The 20,435-nt window shown below is 37.7% G+C and overlaps 1 protein-coding gene across 1 annotated transcript in view; it reads right to left on the bottom strand.

The window, feature by feature from the left end:
• Positions 1 to 19,780, bottom strand: part of LOC308549164 (synaptojanin-2-binding protein-like) — a 35,599-nt gene extending 15,819 nt beyond the window's left edge. Inside the window, exon 1 of the mRNA XM_081121536.1 lies at positions 19,590 to 19,780. Within this exon, the coding sequence (XP_080977662.1) occupies positions 19,590 to 19,653 (64 nt within the window). The 5' untranslated portion in view covers positions 19,654 to 19,780. The remainder of the gene's footprint in view (positions 1 to 19,589) is intronic.
• Positions 19,781 to 20,435: the final 655 nt, after the last annotated feature.

The following is a 20,435-nucleotide window of genomic DNA, read 5'->3' on the forward strand; positions in this document are numbered from 1 at the left end:
ACTACCTTATGGAAGGCTTTGAAATGATTTCAAAACTGTGGCAGGTTTGAGGTAGGTGGCTCAGGCCAACCAGCCATTCTCAATACTAGAACAAACTATTTGGAGAAAAATCTTTCAATGAAATCCAGCATCCTCAGTAAGCACTACAGCTGCCTCTGAGAATCTTGGGTAGGAAGCATGTGTTAAGCAGATGAATGCAATACAGTAGTAAGAAAGAGGAGGGACTTTGCTTCTGGTTATCTAAACTTACAGGACAGTGTCTAAACAAGAAGAGCAGAAGAAATCTTACTGAAATTTTCTATAAACAAACAAGTACAGTCTACTCCCTCCAGAAATCACATTATACAGGCATGTTTACAACCTACTGCTGTTTCGGATGTAAATGAACCACACCACTTAACATGAGAATTCCTAGACTGATTGATGTGAAATCCCTTTCTTCGGCCAGAACATTTACAGAACTGGACTCACTTGCATTGCCGCAATAAACAGAAATCACCAAAGCACTGAGTAGCAGCAACATTACCAATTCAAATCTGGGCCCTATGGATATCTGCATAATCCCCAGTTCATTTGTTCATTAAAAATTACTGGTGATTGGCCCTGGCCAGGTAGCTCAGTTGGTTAGAGCATTCAGATAAGCCAAGGTTATGGATTTGATCTCCAGTCAGGGCCGGCACATACAAGAATCAACCAATGAATGCATAAATAAGTGGAACAACCAATCAGTGTGTGTGTGTCTCTCTCTCTCAAAAATCAAGCAATAAATAAAAAAAGCACTGATGATTTGCCATGTGTCAGGCACTGTGTTATGTTCTGAGAAAGACATAAAGCTAAACTGGACAGCCCTTGCTTTAACCACAAACAGAAATTGACCCTTTTCCCTGTCCCTTTCAGATTTTGCAGAAGCAAATGAAAATCAGAAGACCTGCTCACAAATTCAACTCCGTAACTTAACAGATATGCGGACTAAAAAAAGTCATTATACCTCTGATCCTCTGCTTCATTTTCTGTAACATAACAATTACAAATGCTGCCCTCTCTATCTCAAAAGGTAATTGTTAGGGTCCAATTACCTTAACAAATCTGAAAAAATCCTTATAAACTACAGAGCTGCTATATTGAGTAACTGCACTAAGAGTAGTTGTTAGCAAATTAGTAGTACCTGGTACAGCCCAAAACCAGATAGTCTGATAAAGGATGAATAACTACACGGTACGAATGTGAATAAACCTGAAATACGGGAAGACAGAGATGAAAAAGTCCATCTATCTATTAATAGGATAAGACTGGACTGGAACTCAAACTTTTAAGTATGTCTATAACCTGTGACCCAGACATTCTCCCTCATAACTACTATCTAGAAAGAATGGTATTAAAAATAAGCAATAATAAGTCCAACACATTCACCAATCAACTGCAACAGATATCAGCTGGAAACAAAAGGGGAAGGACTACCCCACTGCATATCTGCTGATTTATTGGCTGTGTCCTAGAACAATGAACAGGGTGGACCACATATCCTGGTTTGTTGGTAGTCCTGATATACACACCTGTAATCAAAATATTCCCCTTCAATTTCACAAGCATCTCAGTTTGGATCAATGTGATCATCCTATCTATAAAGGGGGATGTAAGAATATGTTAATCGCAGGATGTTTTGTGATGGTGTAAAACTGATTGTAATCTAGGTGTCCATTCTTTGGGGAACTGGTAACTAAAATATAGTTAAAAGTTAGAAGCATTGAATAATCATATATAAAATAATGGAGGTTTAGAATTTGATGTTGATATTAATAGCACAATATCTTCTCATTAATTAAAAACTCATGCACACAAAACAGTATTACCTACTTACCAAAATGCATGCATATTTAAGGGCATGTGGAGACACATTAGAGTCAGTAGCTATTAGGGAAGGATACAGGATGAGGTTAGAAATGAAGGGTAAAAATGAAACCAAAAAAGGATCTTGCTTGTACTGATGATGACAATGTCTTTATGGGGCTGAAGGATATAATTAACTCAGTTCTCAGAATCTACGATCCAAATAGGATTAAGGGGAGAAGTCAAAGAAAAAGACCTAGACTCAATAGGCTTAAAAAAAATAAATTTTAAAATGTGGTGTGAAACACATATCTAAACTGGAGGCACTAATAATGGTGTGTGGGGAGGGGGGGAGGGACGAGGGACTAAAATGGAGTCAGGAGGCTATTAAGAAAGTAGGGCCTTTGCAGCCTATGCACCTTTGAGCCTCAGTTCTCAGAGCTGCTATTAAGCTGCTAAATCTGTTGCTAAACTCAGCTCAAGGCTGAGTCATCAATATCCTGGAACAACCCTTCTGTAGACACATATGGACTTTATCTCTTTTCTTGTAGTTTTTGCCTCCCTTATTTGCATATCAGAACTAACCAGGCCTGGTAAACCTAGCCAGTAATCCTTCATTTGCATGAAAGAATTACATTTTGTGATTTTTGCCTTTACGAATCCTTCTCTTTGTTCTCCCCAGAGCACAATCTAGGTCGCTACCTGAATCGTGTATCCTGGGTTGCAGCTTCTTATGCTCATATAAATGCTCTTTACTCTTTACCTCAGTCTGAAATTAATTTGGGTTTACAGTAGCAAGATTAAAATGGGTTGCTTAGTCTCAAAATTTAGAAGTCTCAAACGCAAAAAAACTAAATATGGCATAAGAATGACATCCCCTTTTCCATAGGACTGGGAGAGAAAGAGTGCCTAGTATCAAAGCCTTAGAGCCCGGCCAGGCGTGGCTCAGTGGTTAAGCGTCACCCTAGGATCCAGGCGATCAGGGTTTGATTCCCGGTCAGGGCACATGCCCGGGTTGCAGGCTGCAGCCGATCAATAACTCTCTCATCATTGATGTTTCTATCTCTCTCTCTCCCTCTCCTTTCCTCTCTCTGAAATCAATAAAGATATTTTTTAAAAATAAATAAATAAAATAAAAGCCTTAGAAAGTTAAACAAGAAATGCCTTCTTGTGGACTCGTTTCCAGGTCTGGACCTTGAGCGTGTTTATGAATAACAGCAGTAATAGTAGCAGCAACACCTAATATTTATTGAGCATTAAATATGTACCAGGTATTCTGCTGCGTACTTTACATACGTTACCTCAATCTTCTCACATGAAGTGATTATTACATTTTACAGATGAATTTAAAAGGTGAGGCATAAAGAGATTAGATAACTTTACAAAAGGTCAATTAGCTCTTCTCAAAGAAAAGACACTAAGCCAGGATGTTTGGTTCCAAATGTAAGTTTTAAACCATTTTGCTATACTGTATCTTTGTAGAAAATATGAACAACTGCTTTACAAAAAAAGTCTTTGGGCTGGCTGTGAATAAGAAATGGTAGGACAATTGTTGTAGGACAGTTCCCAAGGGTAGTACATTGCAGAGGAAGAATTGGTCATTCTGGAGTTCTATCACCTTAGTTGGGGTCTCTACTGCCTACTTTCAGGCCAGGGAAGAAAACCCTTCATTTCATTCAGATTCTTGTCTATTAAATCTAAAAGTTAAAAAGTAGACCATTGTTTAGTAATCTGTTATTCCACAAATAATAACTTTGAGCATAATTAAAATGAAACAAAACAGTCCACTAACACAAATGATAATAGCCACTTGTTGAGTTATGACTACCAGATTGACAAACACCCTATTTCCCCCCTATTTAACTGTAGGCCTTTTCTATCCCAAGATAATCTTATAATTTCCCCTAGACATCAATCCAACTCTACAGAACACGCAACCCACTATTTATTTATTTTGTGATAAAATAAACATAACATTAAGTCAAACTGTATTAGACACACAACTCGCTGTTTGTTTAGTAGTAAAATATATGTAACATAAAATTTAACATTTTAACCATTTTTAAGTGTGACATTAATTCAGTGGCATAAAGTACATTCATAACGTTGTGTCTCCATCACCACTATACATATCCAGAACTTTTTTATCATACCAAATAAAAACTCTGTACCCATTAAAGAATAACTCCTCACTCCTCCTTCCTCTAGCCCGAGAACTTCTATTATACAGTACTTTCTGTGTCAAGCTTGCCTATTCCACATACTTCATGTAAGAGGAATCATACTATTTTGTTCTTTTGTCTTGCTTATTTCCCTTTGTACAATGCCTCCCAGGTTCATCCTTATTGTAACACATAGCTGAATTATTTCATTCCTTTTAAAGACTGAATAATAATCCATTGTACATATATACATTTTGTTTATCTAGTCATCTGTCAATGTGCATTTGACTGTGTTCACACTTTGGCTGTTGTGAATAATGCGGCTGCCTTAACACTGGTGCACAACTATGTGCTTAAGTCCGGGAAGATGCGAGCCCTCAAACTTTCTTTCTTTTCAAGATTGTGCTGGCTATTAGGTCCTTTGAGTTTTCACATGAATTTTAGGATGGGGTTTTCTATTTCTGCAAAAAGGCTGATGAAATTTTGACAGAGATTGCATTGAGCCTGCAGGTTGCTTTGGATAGTACTGCTTCCTTAACATTATTAATTTTCCAATCCATGAATGTCAGATGTATTTCCACTTATTTTTGTCTTTAATTTCTTTCAGCCAAATTTTGTACTTTTCAAAGTATAAGTTATTGTCTCCTTGGTTAAACTTACTTACAGTATAAGTATTTTATTCTTTTTGATGCTATCGTTAATGGAATTTCTTACTTAATTTCCTTTCCAGATTGTTCATTATTAATGTATAAAAACTTAACTGATTTTGTTTTGATTTTGCATCCTGCAACTTTGCGGAATTTATTATTAATTCTAACAGGTTTTTTGGTACTTTTTTTGTTTTGGTGTAGATTCTTTAGCTTTTTACATATAAAGATCATGCCTTCTGCAAATAGAGACAATTTCACTTCTTCCTTTCCAATTTGAATGCATTTTATTTTTCTTGCCTAACTATTCTGACTAGAACTTCCAATACCATGTTAAACAAAAGTGGTGAAAGCAGACATTCTTGTTTGTTCCTGATCTTAGAAGAAAAACTTTCATTCCTACATCATTGAGTACATTAGCTGTAGATTCTTCGTATATGGCCTTTATCATGTTGAGGAAGTTTCCTTCTATTAGTAGTTTGCTGACTGTTTTTAACATGGAAAGGCGTTACATTTTCTCAAATACTATTTCTGTATCTGCTGAGATAATCATGTGCTTTTTTTCTTCATTCTATTAATATGTTTTATTACATCGATTGATTTTCTTAAATTTCTTTGCATTCCTAGAACAAATCCCACTTTGTCACGGCACACAATCCACTTAATATGCTGCTGAGTTAAAACCATGTAGCTGTAGGATCAGCCTAGCTTTCTGTATAAAAGCAATTTCTGGATCATGACCACAGAAAGAAGGACCCGAGTAGAACCCAGCAGCTTCACTGAGTTGATGAGATGGGAATCAAAGTTTGGGGAGGTTGGGTTGCTAGAAATTACAGGGTAAAGTTCTGGAAAGGAGGGAGTTAGACGGAAAAAAGGGGCTCCAGGTACCTACATGTGTCTTTACCAAGTACTAGGCCATGCATATGTTGAGTGAAACTCTACAAGGCTGGTCAACAACAAAAAAACAAACAGGAAGTTGTATGTTGAATAATTCTCAGAGCTCACACAAGGCAGGGAGACCTTCAAGTTCTGACAAGCCAGAATGGAAATCCTCAATGATTCACTTGGAAATTCAGTTGACATCCACTTAGAACATACCTCATGTATAGGGTTGAACTGTCCCTGAAGTGAATGCTACTTCAGAAGCACCCTAGAAAAGCTTACAAAGGGGCCTTAAAGAAATCAAACTCACCTGCAAGTTACTTAACTGCCTGCCAAAACAAAGATCAACAATTTAACATTAACCATGTTAATGAATGAAAATAAAACGCAGATATTCAACGACATAATATTCACAGCCTCCAGAATCTAATTAAAAATTATTAACATGCTGTCCTGGCTGGGTAGCTCAGTTGGTTAGAGTGCTGACCCGATACGCCAGGTTGTGGGTTCAATCCCAGGTCAGGGCACATACAAGAATCAACCAATGAATGCGTAAATAAGCGGAACAACAAAGTGATGTTTCTCTCTCTCACCCTCTCTCTTTTCCTCTCTATCTCTAAAATCAGTAAACAGATTTTAAAATTGTTTTAATTAACATGCTGAGAAGCAAGAAAACATGACCCATAGTCAAGAGAAAAGCCGCTCAATAGAAACAGAACCAGAAATAACAGAGGATGAAATTAGCAGATGAGGATGTTTGAAAGACTATTACAACTAGGTGAAAATAATTAAAGAAAGTCAAACGTAATGAAAAAATGGAAGATTTGTTTTTCATCTTTAATCCATTTTGAGTGGATTTTGTGTATGGCGTGAGATAGTAGTTTGGCTTCATTTTTCTGCATGTGGCTGTCCAGTTTTCCCATCACCACTTGTTGAAGAGACTATCCTTTCCCCATTGCATATTCTTAGCTCCTTTCTCATAAATTGACCATACATGCACGAGTTTATTTCTGGACTCTGTCTTCTGCTGCACTGATCTATGTATGAAAATGAAAGATTTAAAAAGTAAATAAAACATACACTTGAAAACTCATTCTGAAAAGAAAAATACACCAAATGTGATTAACATCAGATTTAACACCACAGCAGAAAAGGTAAGTAAACTTTAAGAAACCGTAGTAAAAATGAATTCGGTAAAGTATCAGGATACAAAATAAATATCCAGAAATCGGTTGCATTTTTATACCTTAATAATGAACTATCAGAAAGGGAAACTAAGAAAACAATCCCATTTACAATTGCATCCAAAGAAAAAAATACCAAGAAATAAATTTAACCAAGGATGTAAAAGACCTGTACTAGGAAAATTATAAGACACTGAAAAAAGAAATTGAAGAAGATACAAATAAGTGGAAGCATGGAGAGGAAGAATTAGCATCATTAAAGTGTCCATACTACCCAGAGCAATCTATAGATTCAATGCAATTTCTATCAAGATATCAATGGTGTATTTCACAGTTCTAGAACAAATATTCCAAAAATTTATATGGAACCACAAAATATCCTGAGTAGCTACAGCAATGTTGAGAAAGAAGAAAAAAGTTGGATGAATCATGCTACCAGGCATTAACCTATACTACAAGGCCACAGTAATCAAAACAGCATGGTATTGACATAAAAACAGGCATACAGATCAACAGAACAGAGAGCCCAGAAATAAACCCACACCTATATGGTCAATTAATATTTGACAAAGGAGGTAAAAATATACAAGGGGGTAAAGACAAATAAATGGTGCTGGGAAAATTGGACAGATACGTGCAAAAAAATGAAACTAGACCACCTTCTTACACCATACACAAAAATGAACTAAAAATGGATTAAAGACTTAAATGTTACATTTGAAACCTTAAGGATCCTAGAAAAAAACACAAGCAGTAAAACCTATGGCAATATTTTTTCTGGGCAAAGGAAACAAAAAAATAAACAAATGGGACTACGTCAAACTAAAAAGTTTTTTGCACAACAAAGGAAACAATCAACAATATGAAAAGACATCCACTGAATGGGAGAACATATTCACCAATGATACATCTGATAAGGGATTAATACCCAAAATTTATAAAGAACTTATAAAACTCAACACCAAAAAAACAAACAATCCAATTAAAAAGTGGGCAAAGGGTCTGAAGAGACACTTCTCCAAAGAAGACACAGAGATGGCAAATAGACATGAAAAGATGCTCCAGGTCACAAATCATCAGAGAAATGCAAATTAAAATCACAATGAGATATCACCTCACACCGGTCAGAATAACTATCATCAAAAAACCAACAAACAACAAGTGTTGGCAAGGATGTAGAGGAAAGGGTACCCTCACGCACTCCTGGTGGGAATGCAGACTGGTGCAGCCACTGTGGAAAGCAGTATGGAGTTGCTTCAAAAAATTGAAAATGGCCTGGCCGGGCTTGGCTCAGTGGTTGAGTATCAACCCAGGACGCAGGAGATTGTGGTTCGATTCACAGTTAGGGCACATGCCCAGGTTGCGGGCCTGATCCCCAGTGGGGGCATGCAAGAGGCAGCCGAACAATGACAACTCTCTCATCATTGATGTTTCCCTCTCTCTCTCCATCTCCCTTCTTCCTTCTTTTCCCTGAAATCTGTGAAGATATATTAAAAAAAAAAAAAAAAAAAGAAAGAAAGAAAATTACAAATGAAACTGCCTTATAACCCAGTGATTCTACTTCAGGGAATATATCTGAAGAAACCCAAAACACTAATTCAGAAGAAAAAATGCAACCCTATGTTCACTGCAGTGTTATTTACAATAGCCAAGATTTGGAAGCAGCCCAAGTGTCCATCAGCAGATGACTACATAAAAAAGCTGTGGTACAATTACACAATGGAGTACTACTCAGCCATAAAAAAGAAGGAAATCTTACCCTTTCCAACAGCATGGATGGACCTAGAGAGCATTAGTAAAATAAGCCAGGCAGAGAAAGACAAGCACCATATGATATCCCTCATATGCGGAATCTAATGAACAAAATAAGCTAACAAACAAAATAGAAACAGACTCATAGATAGAGAACTGACTGACAGCTGTCAGAAGGAAGGGGAGTTGTGGGGCTGAGTGAAAACGGTGAAGGGATTAAGCAAAAAGAAAGAGAAAAAGAAAAAAAAAATCCACATAGACACAGACAATAGTATGGTGACTACCAGAGGGAAAGGGGGTAGGGGAGGTAGAAGAGGGTGAAGGGGGGATAAATGGTGATGGAAGGAGACTTGATTTGGGGTGATGAACATAAAATACAATATACAGATGATATGTTATAGAACTGTACACCTGAAACCTGTATGATTTTATTAACCAATGTCACCTCAATAAATTCAATTTCAAAAGTAATAAAGAAGTAAATTCAATTAAAAAAAGTTAAAAGAACAACATAGTAACATATGCAATAATAATAGCAAGTGGTTTAATATATATGTTACTGGAGTTCCAGAAGGAGAAGGAGAAGAAAAAGGAAAACAGTAAAAATACTTGAAGAAACTGGCTCAAATCTCATGAAAAATATAAACAAATACATCTAAGAAGCTCAACAAACTCCAATCAGGATAAACACAAAAGGAACCAATGACAAATCATATCATAATCACATTGCTCAAAACCAGGTATAAAGAAAAAATATTAAAAGTAGTCAGACGAAGAAAGGACACATTACATACAAGGAGTAAAGATAAGAATGACAACGGACTTCTCAAAAACTAGGCAAGCCAAAAGTCAATAAAACATAATCTTTAAAATGCTAAAAGAAAAATACAAGTAAAGTTAGAATTCTATATCCACTGAATATAGCCTTCAAAAAGTAAGGTAAAATAAATACTTTTTCACAAGAACAAAAGCTGGGAGAATTTGTTGCAAACAGATCTACACTATGAGAAATGTTGAAAAAAAAATTCTTCAGACGTAAGAAAAATAATATTGAATAAAAATATGGGTCTATATGAAGGAATGAATATCACCAGAAATCATAAATAAATGGGTAAAATACAAGCTAAAATTAAAAGGATAGACACAGATATACTAAGCAGTTGGGACTTTCCCGATTAATATAATAAAAAGTAGATTTCAGAATAAGGAATATTACAAGGGATAAAAAGGAACGTTTGCTAATGAAAAAGGATTCAATTTATCAAGAAGACATTAAAACGCTAAATATGAGTGCATCTACTAACAGAACCTGAATATCAAGGGAACAAACAAACATGAGAAAAGGGCATATAAAAAATGACAGATGCAAATTTCAACACTTCTCTCTCAGTACTTGATAGACAAAGTACAGAAAAATCCGTAAAAATATAAAACACTTGAACAACACTAAAAACCAACTTGACTTAATTTACCTTTTACAGAACAAACTCAACAACTATAGAATAAGCATTCTTTTCTAGTGCACAGGTCATGTTCACAAAGATTGACCGATGGCTGATCCATAAAGTAAGTCTCAGTGAATTTCAAGAGAGAACTGAATGAGAAGCCAGCAAAAAATAATTGTATTAGTTTTTTGGGTTGCCATAACAAAATACCACAGACTGGATGGTTTAAACAACAGCAATTCTGTTCTGGAAGACTAGAATGCCCAACATCAAGGTATCTGCAAGGTAAGTTTCATTCTGAGGCTTCTTCTCTTGACTAGTAGGAGGCCACCATCTCACTGTGTGTTAATGATTTCTTTGTGCCTGTGGGTCTCTTCCTATAAGGACAGTGATTCCATAAGATTAGGGCCCCACTCTTATAACTTCAGTGAACCTTAACTACTTTTGTAAGGGCCCTACCTCCAAATACAGTCACATCAGGGGTTAGGGCTCCAACATATTAATTTGGGGAAGACACCATTTGAAAGTCCCTAAATGTTTGGAAAACAAATAACCTATTAGTTAAAGATAAAATTATATGGGATAGAAAAGATTTTAGCTAAATAACAATGAAATCATAATATATTAAAAATTGTAGGATGCGGCCAAAGCAGCATTCAGAGGAAAATTTACAACTCTAAATTCTCATGAAAGAAAGGAAATAAAAAGGCATAATATTAATTATCTAAATTTCTATCTTAAGAAACTAGAAAAAGAGGAGTAAATTCAATCCAAGGGGAGTAGAAGTTAGGAAATAGTAAAATAAGTACAGAATCAATAAATAGAAAAAAATTTAACAGAGCCAAAAGACTATTCTTTGAAAAGATTAATAGAGTTGATGAATGGCTGGCAAGACTAATCCAGAAAAATAAAATTTACAAATTACCAGTATCAGGAATACAAAATAGATTTTCACTAGAATGGCTAAAATACACATATTTCACTGACATTGCTTGTTTAATTATCTCTTTACTTCAACAAAAGAATCAGTTCCAATTATGAACAAAACTGCTATAAACAGCCATGTACAAATAAATGTTTGTTCATTTAAAAAAATCTTGGTCCGGCTGGATGTGGAGGAGGAAGCCGATCAATGACTCTCATCATTGATGTGTCCATCTCTCTCTCTCCCTCTCCCTTCTTCTCTCTGAAATCAATAAAAATATACTTAATTAAAAAAAAAAATTGTACTCCTGTGCCCATACACTACCTAGTACATAAACAAACCTTGGTTGGTGCCAAATGACTATTAATGCCATAAGAAATAACAGGAATTCCTGACATTTCTATTTCTGTGCAAATCTAACAAGGTTAAAAATGTCTCTGTGAGCCGCTAGCAGGCTTTTCCATAATCCAAAAAAAGGACATTAAAAAAGGGGAGGTGGGGCAGGAGAATATAAAAGAGGAAGCCCAATGTCCTTAAAATTCCTATGACACAGGTTACCCTATCTTTTCTACATGACTCAACTCTTGCCCCACTAAAATCTATTCTCTACACAACAGCAGTAATGACAGGCGGCATTTAAGCTCTGTAAATTAATTAAGTGATTACCTTTTGGTAAAATGCTTAGAAAAGTGCCTGGTAGAGTCAACACTATAAAAGTATTTGTAAAACAAAACAAAAAAACATTTAATTTTTTCAACTCTATGAGTAGGTTCTATTAATACTCCCATTTTTTTGGCTTAAAAAAATTAAAGCATAGAGAAGTGAGGTAACTTGCCCAATGCCACAGAGCTAGTAACTCAGACATTGTAGCTTTTATTTACTATGCTCTGCTGCTCACTGCACTTGTATTAAAATTCAATTCTTTTGTATCCACAGCGCCTGGCACAGAAACTTGCCCTACAGTTGTTGCTCAATAATATGTCTGGATTGAAAGAATGATTCAATGATTCTAATGAATGAATCCAGAGATTAAATGACTAGGCATCTTTAGACCCAAAACTATTATATATTCCCTGGAGAAACTCTCTGGTCCAAAGATGAAATATGTCACTTGTCATTTTGTTACCTCTCCCAAAAGCCAGTAAGAAATATGCATTGACAAATAAAGGCAGCAAGAGGAAAATCTTTCACCTCAAAGGAACAAAAAGATGGTGCAACAATAAAAAAAAATGTATTATGCCCACGGTCAGTCAGTGCCTGCCCATCCCACTGCTTCATCTGATGGGGGCAACAAGTATGGCCTACCAAAGATGTTTCAGGCAGTACGTGCCAGGATGTACACCGGGGCCTCTTCTTATTGCTCCTCAACTTCTCTTTCAAATATCTAGGTAGACATTCTTATTTTCTCATCCCAGAATAAGCCCTTGTTCAAGCACTGAATGTAAATGCCTGGCCTCTACTACATCATGTCTCTGCTCCCTTGCTTTTGAAATGTTTCAGTCTCTTCATTTTTGCCTCATGGTACAATATGTACCCTCTCCACTGCCCTCTTTTCAACTTTCTCTTACTCTACCTCTTCTTGCCCAACATATAGTAAACTGCACAATGTCTATTCATTGCATGAATATACTTTAGTTTTGTGCAAGGGGAAAATGACATTATCTGTTTCCAAAATATTTCCTAAAGGTATTTAATATTTTCTTGGGTCTTTTGCCTGAAATGGTTAATTGACTTTGACTCTTCAAGGAACACAACATACCTGATGAAGATCCATAGCTCTTTCATTATTCTACCTCTTGAAGGTACTTAACACATGCCTACCATCCTTATCCTCCTATTGAACTGCAATATTCCTAAAAATAAGGATCACATTTTAATGTTTTATTCTAGAATCCATGATTTCTAATCATAATGTAATAAACACTAAATGAAGATTTTTAAAAAGAGCTTCCCACCCAGCCGGGCGTGGCTCAGCGGTTGAGCGTTGACCTAGGATCCAGGCGATCAGGGTTCGATTCCCGGTCGGGGCACATGCCTGGGTTTCGGGCTCGATTCCCAGTCGGGGGCGTGCAGGATGCAGCCGATCATGACTCTCATCACTGATGTTTCTATCTCTCTATCTCCCTCTCCTTTCCTCTCTGAAATCAATAAAGATATATTTTTTTAAAAAAACACCAAAAAAAAAAAAGCCCCAGCTTCCCTTCATTTCTGAGTCTCCTGAGACCAACAGCGTGTTCTGATTCATAATCTAAGTATAAATTTTTTCCTCAATAAATAATTTTGCTTTTATTCAAATACAGTAATTGGCTACTTTGCTGCCTAGTCACATGGCTTTACAAAATGTTTCTACAGTTGAGCATCTATCAACTTACCTTTCTACTTCTTCAAAGTAATTCCTAGATATTTAACACTTTACCATTATACTAAAGGACTGTCCGGAAAAAGTCTTAATAAGATTGATCCTTTCCCTGGCCGGTGTGGCTCAGGTGGCTGAGCATCATCCTATGCACCAAGAGGGCGCCGGTTTGATTTCTGTCAGGGCAGAAGCCTGAGTTTTGGTTTGATCCCAAGTGGGGGGCCTGCAGGAGGCAGGTGATCAATGTTTCTCTCTTATCAATGTTTCTCTCTCTCTCCATTTCCCTTTCTCTCTCTCTCAAATCAATAAAAACATGAAAAAAATAAATAAAAAGACCGATCCTTAAGCAATCTTTAGAGACTTGTACCATATACTCTTCTCTCTATGTGGTTTCCCATCTATTCCATCTCCTTGTTTCTGGTATCTTAGTTTCCTATTCATTATAATATATTATGTCCAAATTCATTCTTTCAGTCTTAAATTATATTTATTGGAGAACCCTGTTTGTGACTTTTTGAAAGCTGAAACAGACCACGTTACTGTTTTAATTTATTTAACAACATGCCTAGTCATTTAATAAACATTTGCTGACCACTTTATGTCATGTACCAGGCAAGGTGTTAGGAAAACAAGGGATGAAATATATATCCTTTGAATCAGAAGAGCTCAGAGTAAAGTAGAGGAAGGACACACAGTAAGCAAGCAAATATAAAAATAAACACTGAGATAGGAATATGCACAGAGTCCTTTAGTAGCAAAGGGATAAAAATAAAACTTTCTATGATAGTTCAGAGCCTCGATTTTTAAGTCACACAGACCTGGATCCAGTTCTTAACTCTGCCACCTAAAGAGTTATATGACGTGAGGGCCAAGGCTTTCTCATTTGTATAATGGAATAATAACCATTTCATCTGTTCTTTGTTGGGAGTAGATGAGACAAAGTGCTTAGTGTGGCAGTACACGACAGGTACTCAACAAGAGGTGTATGATATTCTTAATAAGAGGAATATCTGACCTGGGTCAGGAAGGCTTCCTAGAGGCAGCGACTCCTGAATTCAGTCTTAACCACTGAATAGGAAGGGAAAGGAATCAAGATGGAATCTTAAAGAAAGGTTAAGTTTCACCCTGGCTGGTGTGGTTCAGTGGTTAGAGCGTCGGCCCATGCACCAAAGGGCCGCAGGTTCAATTCCCGGTCAAGGGCACATACCTGGGTTGCAGGTTCGATCCATAGCACTGCCAGTTGGGGTGGCATTCGGGAGGCAACCAATCGATGTGACTGTCTCACTTTGATCTCTTTCTCTCTCCCTTCTTCTTTCCCTCCCTTCCTCCCTTCCACTCTCTCTACAAATCAATGGAAAAAATATCCTCTGGTGAGGATTAACAAAAAACAAAAAAAGAAAGAAAGGTTAAGTTTCCACAGTAGCATTGAGAACTTTTCATAATCCATTCTCCACCTCTCTTAGCAACCTCGTCTCCCTTAACTCTCCTTCTACCCAGGCTGCTTGACTCACTAATTTATTTCCTTTTCTCTATTACTGCTTAGGCCATACTCATCCCTGTTCCTCACACTAGCCTAAAGCCTATCTATAAAACTAACATAAGTTCTATCTTCTTGGAATTGATCAGTCTGGCCCTTATCAATGCCTTCATTCTCTGAGCTTTTCAATGACAGAGTCAGATGAACACACTCCCCTACACACATCCTTTGCCCTCCCTCCCATTACATACATGCTGGTCATAGTCCATAACCATCGCACCGAGATTTCACTTTTTACATGAGAATGCCATGTCCCCATTGAAATGTAATTTCCAGGAGGGCTAGATTTCGTGTAATCAAGAGAAAATAGGGCAAGGATATAGCATTTTAGTCTCAGATCTATTGGGTACATGAAAGAACAGATCAGAAAACTGTGAGCAGCAGTCTCAGGGTTAAACACAAAGCATGTGATGGGTCTGTAGAGGCTTAAACGCTTGCCCTTAATGAGGTTTCTTGTTTTTAGGTTCTCACCTTGACATGCCCTCAGCTCTATCAACAGCAAACTATAAAAACTTTCCCCTGTGGATTGTGTAAGTCATTTAAGATGCCTCAAATCCTTTGGGGATAAGGCATGATATAATAAAATAAAGGTCAGGAGAAAAGTTGGAGTCAGCTCCTTAGACTTCGCTACTATACTGGGATGCAGCATATGAAATAGTAGAAGCAAGAGATCGGGGGTTAGCCCAGCCGGTGTGGCTCGGTGGTTGGGCATCAGCCTAGGAATCAAGAGGTCATGGTTCAATTCCCAGTCAGGGCACATGCCTGGGTTGCAGGCTCAATCCCCAGTATGGGGCATGCAGGAGGCAGCCGATCAATGATATTTCTCTCTCACCAATGTTTCTGTCTCTCTATTCCTCTCTCTTCCTCTCTCTAAAAATCAATAAAAACATATTTTTTTAAAAAGAGAGAGAGATCTGGGTTAAATTCCTGACTCCTGAAACGCAATGGCTTTAGAACTTGGTTAAACCCTTAACCTCTCTGGGATACAATTTCCTCATCTAATAATGTGGATTAATCACTTAACCACTCAAGGTTCCTGTGAAAGTTATATGAGTTTAATACATATATAAAGCAAATAGCAGAGTGCCAGAAAGATAACATTTGCTTAATTATTCATTATTAAAACATTAAACCAACCCATTTATCCTTTGCAACTCCTTTAAAGTAGAGAAAGGGAGATTTTTTTTCCCTCTTTAAAGGTGTATCAGGAGCAACTTGCTGACACCCATTGAGGCCTCAGTCCTGAACAAGGAGTCCTAATCCTAATACCCAATGTACAACAGAGTTGTATTTATGGCCAATCTCTGGGGGGGGGGAAGCTAGATTAGATTCTTGTCATACTTCTTGTAGTAACTGAGTCTTTCCAACATTAAGAACTCTCAGTTTGATAAAGGAAAAAGTGGGAGGCTTAGAGAATTAATCAAGCTGGACTCCCATAAAAAGAAAAGAGATAAACAGTGTTCCATAAGGCATAAAAGGTAAACCCTTCAAACCCTTAAAGGCACTTGAGATTCTGACCACTGCCTTTGACAATTCTTTGAGCACCTATTGTCAAACCAAAGTGGCAGGAATCACAAAATAACAGGCGAAATAGGCCAAAGAATCCTGAACTCTTGGAAGTGGAAAAACCTACAAAGTTATCCGGCCTAAGTAAGCCTCTCCTTACAAAGTTGAGGAAGTTGGTACAGGACAGAAGCCAAACTGCATGCCAAGCTTCTCTTTGTCTCCCCAAATTGTTCTAATTTTCCTAAGATTTCATTATTTCCTTTAAAGTAACCAAGATCAGACAGTTCATCTGCCTTGCAAAATGGATCCAAACACTGGGAATATTTAAGACTCTTGCCCCTGACACAACACTGCTGCCAAAAAGAAAGGAAAGGTATGTACATATTTGCAGTTACCTGATTAAACTATCAAGTCCTTGCATAGGAAGTTGTACACAAACAGTGACAATACTACCTACAAACAGAAATGAGAACTAGAGGCTTTTCATAGTTCTACAGAAAGAAAGATCTCTATGGGACTACCAAAATCACTGGAAGTTTCTAGTGGTGGTAACTTACTTCTTGCTTGTTTATCTGCATGATGACACAGGGAAGAAAAGCAAACTAGACTGAGAGACTTCTTAGGAGTACCAGCTCTGGGAGGTGATAAACAGAAACTTGATACCTTTTCTTGTTAATTGAAGCACCCAAACTTCAAATGACGGATTTAATCTAAGTGCAATCCAAAATTTGTGGCTCTACTCTCTAAAGTTCATCAACTTATATGAGTATGACATGAACACACTTAAGAAATTTAAAGAAGTCACCCGGTGAATAAATCCATTCATTTTGAGGGTTTTTGTTTGCTTGTTTTTGTGTTTTTTAAATATGTTTTTATTGATTTTAGAGAGAGAAGAAGGGAGAGGGAGAGAGAGAAACATCAATGATGAGAGAGTCATAGATTGGCTGCGTCCGGCATGCCCCCCACTGGGGATGGAGCCCACAACCCGGGCATGTGCCCTGACCAAGAATCGAACGCTGACCTCCTGGTTCATGGCTCGACCACTGAGCCACACCAGCCATTCATTTTGAATAAATGTACGTATAATACAGAAATTAAAACACTTTTGAGTGAAATATATTAGCTAAATATAATTATTATTCTTAATTAGTCCCTTGAAGTTTGTCCAAACTCCAATGATTCAGAAAAAAAGGCTAACATTAGGAACTTTAGGTCTGCAAGATCAACATGGAATTTTAGTGAATGGTGAACTAAACATTAAGCAACACTGTTAGGCAAATACCAAAAAAGGTGAAGCAATACTATACTGAACTTTAAAAATATTTAGTGACTGGAACATGCAAGATCATTTCAGAGTTCTGCTCTGCTCCAGGCAGGAGATACTGAAAATACTGTTGGATACCACAGCCCAAGGTCTATGTCAAAGTACGTTAAATTCCTAACAGACAAGAATCAAACCTCAAATCACATCACAAGACAACAAGTATAATAACTACAGGTATTTAGGCTATAGAAGGAAGAGACAAAACAGGAGGAGGACAACTCGATGCCTTTAAATACAGGGTGTCCCAAAGAAATGTGTACAAACTTTAACAGCTGATAGCTCAATTTTGAAAATGAAATGTAAATAAACATTGCTTTAATAATTATTCAAAGTGTGTGTATACATTTTTGGGGGGGACACCCTATATTTGCAGGGAAATCAGGAAAGGAACTACCATTGTTTTAATGGGCCCTTAGGAGAAGAACAAGTACCAATGAATGAAAAACAGATTTTGGTTTAATAATAATTTTCCATGTTAGCTTCAAAGACAATAAATATTGAGAGTGAAAGGAGAAATTAATACAGAACGGGAAAAGTGAACCTAAGAAACAGGCATAAGAGCTTTTGACAAAAGTTTAGGAGCTCATACGGCGCATGACACTAAACCATACAGATTAGCAATGAATTATATTGATAAGTCAACTTCCAATTTTTTATAACCAGAAAGAAGGCAAAGTATGAATGATTCTGAAAGCCATATTTTGTGGAGAATAATCTAAGTGGTGGTCAAGCTACTGCAAAATTCCAGGTGAGAAAATATCATTGGACTGTTCTAGGTAGTGGTGATGGGAACAGAAAGGAGTGGAAGGCTCACAGAAACATTTCAGAGATTGCGCTCTTGGTACTTGATGACTTATTGGAGACTCTCAGAATAACAGTATTGAGTGGGATTTACTGTGTTATTAACAGTAACAACAGTAATAGTAAATACTTACATAGTGCTAACCATGTGTTAGGACATGTTCTAAATGTTTTACATAGTTTAATTGATTTCATTCTCATAACCCTATGAAGTGTATTCTATTATGCACATTTTACGGAAGAGAAACTAAGGTTTCCATCAGTCAAACTGAACAGAGAATAAATATCAAAGAACTGGTAGGAAATTAGATACCAGATCTGAACCTACATTATCCCACAGCTAAAACTCTGAATCCATACACTAGACAGGTGTAAAGGAAAGGCAACGAAATTTGAGGCAGGCAGCATGCAGTAATAGTAACAGGCTCAGTGAGTGAAGAACATCAGAGGGAAGAGGGCTGTAGGTGTGAGAATTTGGCAGTATCAGAATCAGAGAACCATGATCCATGTCAAGAAACAGAAAATCGTTGGCGCTCCAGAAGCATGATGCGCTTGTTTAAAAAAGAAAAACAAAACAAACACACACAAAAACACCAAAACATAAAACACCCGCATTAAATCTAAATTCCTAGAGACAGGGCCTAGTAATTTCATTTTAAAAGCAAAACCCCAAACGCCTGAGTAATTAATTCTGAGGCAGAACCAGGTTTAGGAACTTCTGTAATAGATCTCTAAGGTCTCTTTATAATTTAAAATTCTAGATGACACGAAATGAATTTCCCAGAAGTGAACAGCGGGAGGGAGGGATACTAGCACCAAGAAAACGGCTGTGCATTTTACAGTCTACACCGTTTATGCTCCCATTTTTACTATACAGTCCTCTCATAGAACAGGTATAGCCCAGGCAATGGGAGGAGAGGTGTGTTGTTCATGGTGTGCTGGCTAAAAAGCAGGCTTTCCCCCAGGATTTTCTGGTACCATTCGCAGAAAGAAACCTGTCCTGACTATAATAGAGGCGGTAATCAATTGGAAAAATGAGATGGATTCCTCAGGTCCATGTCTGGCTAACAATGGGTACCAATATATTCTTCTACGTGCTCAAAAGCATCGCAGGAAACCTCTAGGTTGGGGCCTGTCTGCTCTGAGGCCAAAAAATCTGGCTTAGCAGAAAAGGTGTCTGCTCTGCAAGCACACCTCAGTGCGCTGCTCCCAAAGATGACCAGGACCTGTTCCGGACGTACCTGAGGGTCCTCTGGTAAGATTGATCTCTTCCTCTATGACCAAATAATCCACTCTTCCGTTCATGTTTTACTACCTGCCTGGTTTCCCACTTGGTCCACTAAGGCTCTCACAGGTGAAGGTGAATCAATCTCAGCAGGGCGCCTAAAACACCGCACTTTCAGTTTCAGCGGCCCCTAGACCGGAAGAGGAAGCCGGGAACGCTGGGAGCGCCAGGAATGCTGGGAATTGTGGTTCCGGTGGCGGGCGCGTTGCGACGTCTTCGCCGGCCGTCCGGCCTAGTGTGAGGTGAGCAAAGAGCTAGTTACTGTTGAGGGTGGGGACGGAGGGAAGGTAAAGGTAAGAGGCGTAAGTAAATTCAGTGTGGAGGAACATGAAAACTAAGACCTCCTGCCACTTCAGGAAATCTCCACAAATGAAAAGGGAAAAAGAAGAACTGTGTTATTCAGTAAGCACTAAACCAGACTGGGCTGGGCGTCTCCGGCAATCTGCTCTTAGGACTCAAAGACAGAAACCTCACCCTTTTATGTAGCCAGGCCGGTACAGTGCACGTTTTCACGTAAGAGGACTTCCAACAACACCGTTTGCTATACCACCTTTGGTAAGTCACCTTTTGGGTGGCCATTATCCAGAGTGAAAAATAAAACTTTTCTATCTCTATGGCAAGCAGGCCCTTACAGCTTGGAGCAAGGCCCCTATCGACATATAAAAGGGGCAGTGGAAGGATTTATGATTACAAGTTCGCTCAAGAAGATACCTTAAGAAAAGGGGTAAAGTTCTCTTTCTTCTAGTAAAAGAGAAAATGCAATCTTAAAAAAAAAAAAATCCTTGCAATAAGACTAGTGGGT

This window comes from Miniopterus schreibersii (genome assembly GCF_964146895.1).
Source record: "Miniopterus schreibersii genome assembly, chromosome: 1".
NCBI lineage: Eukaryota > Metazoa > Chordata > Mammalia > Chiroptera > Miniopteridae > Miniopterus > Miniopterus schreibersii.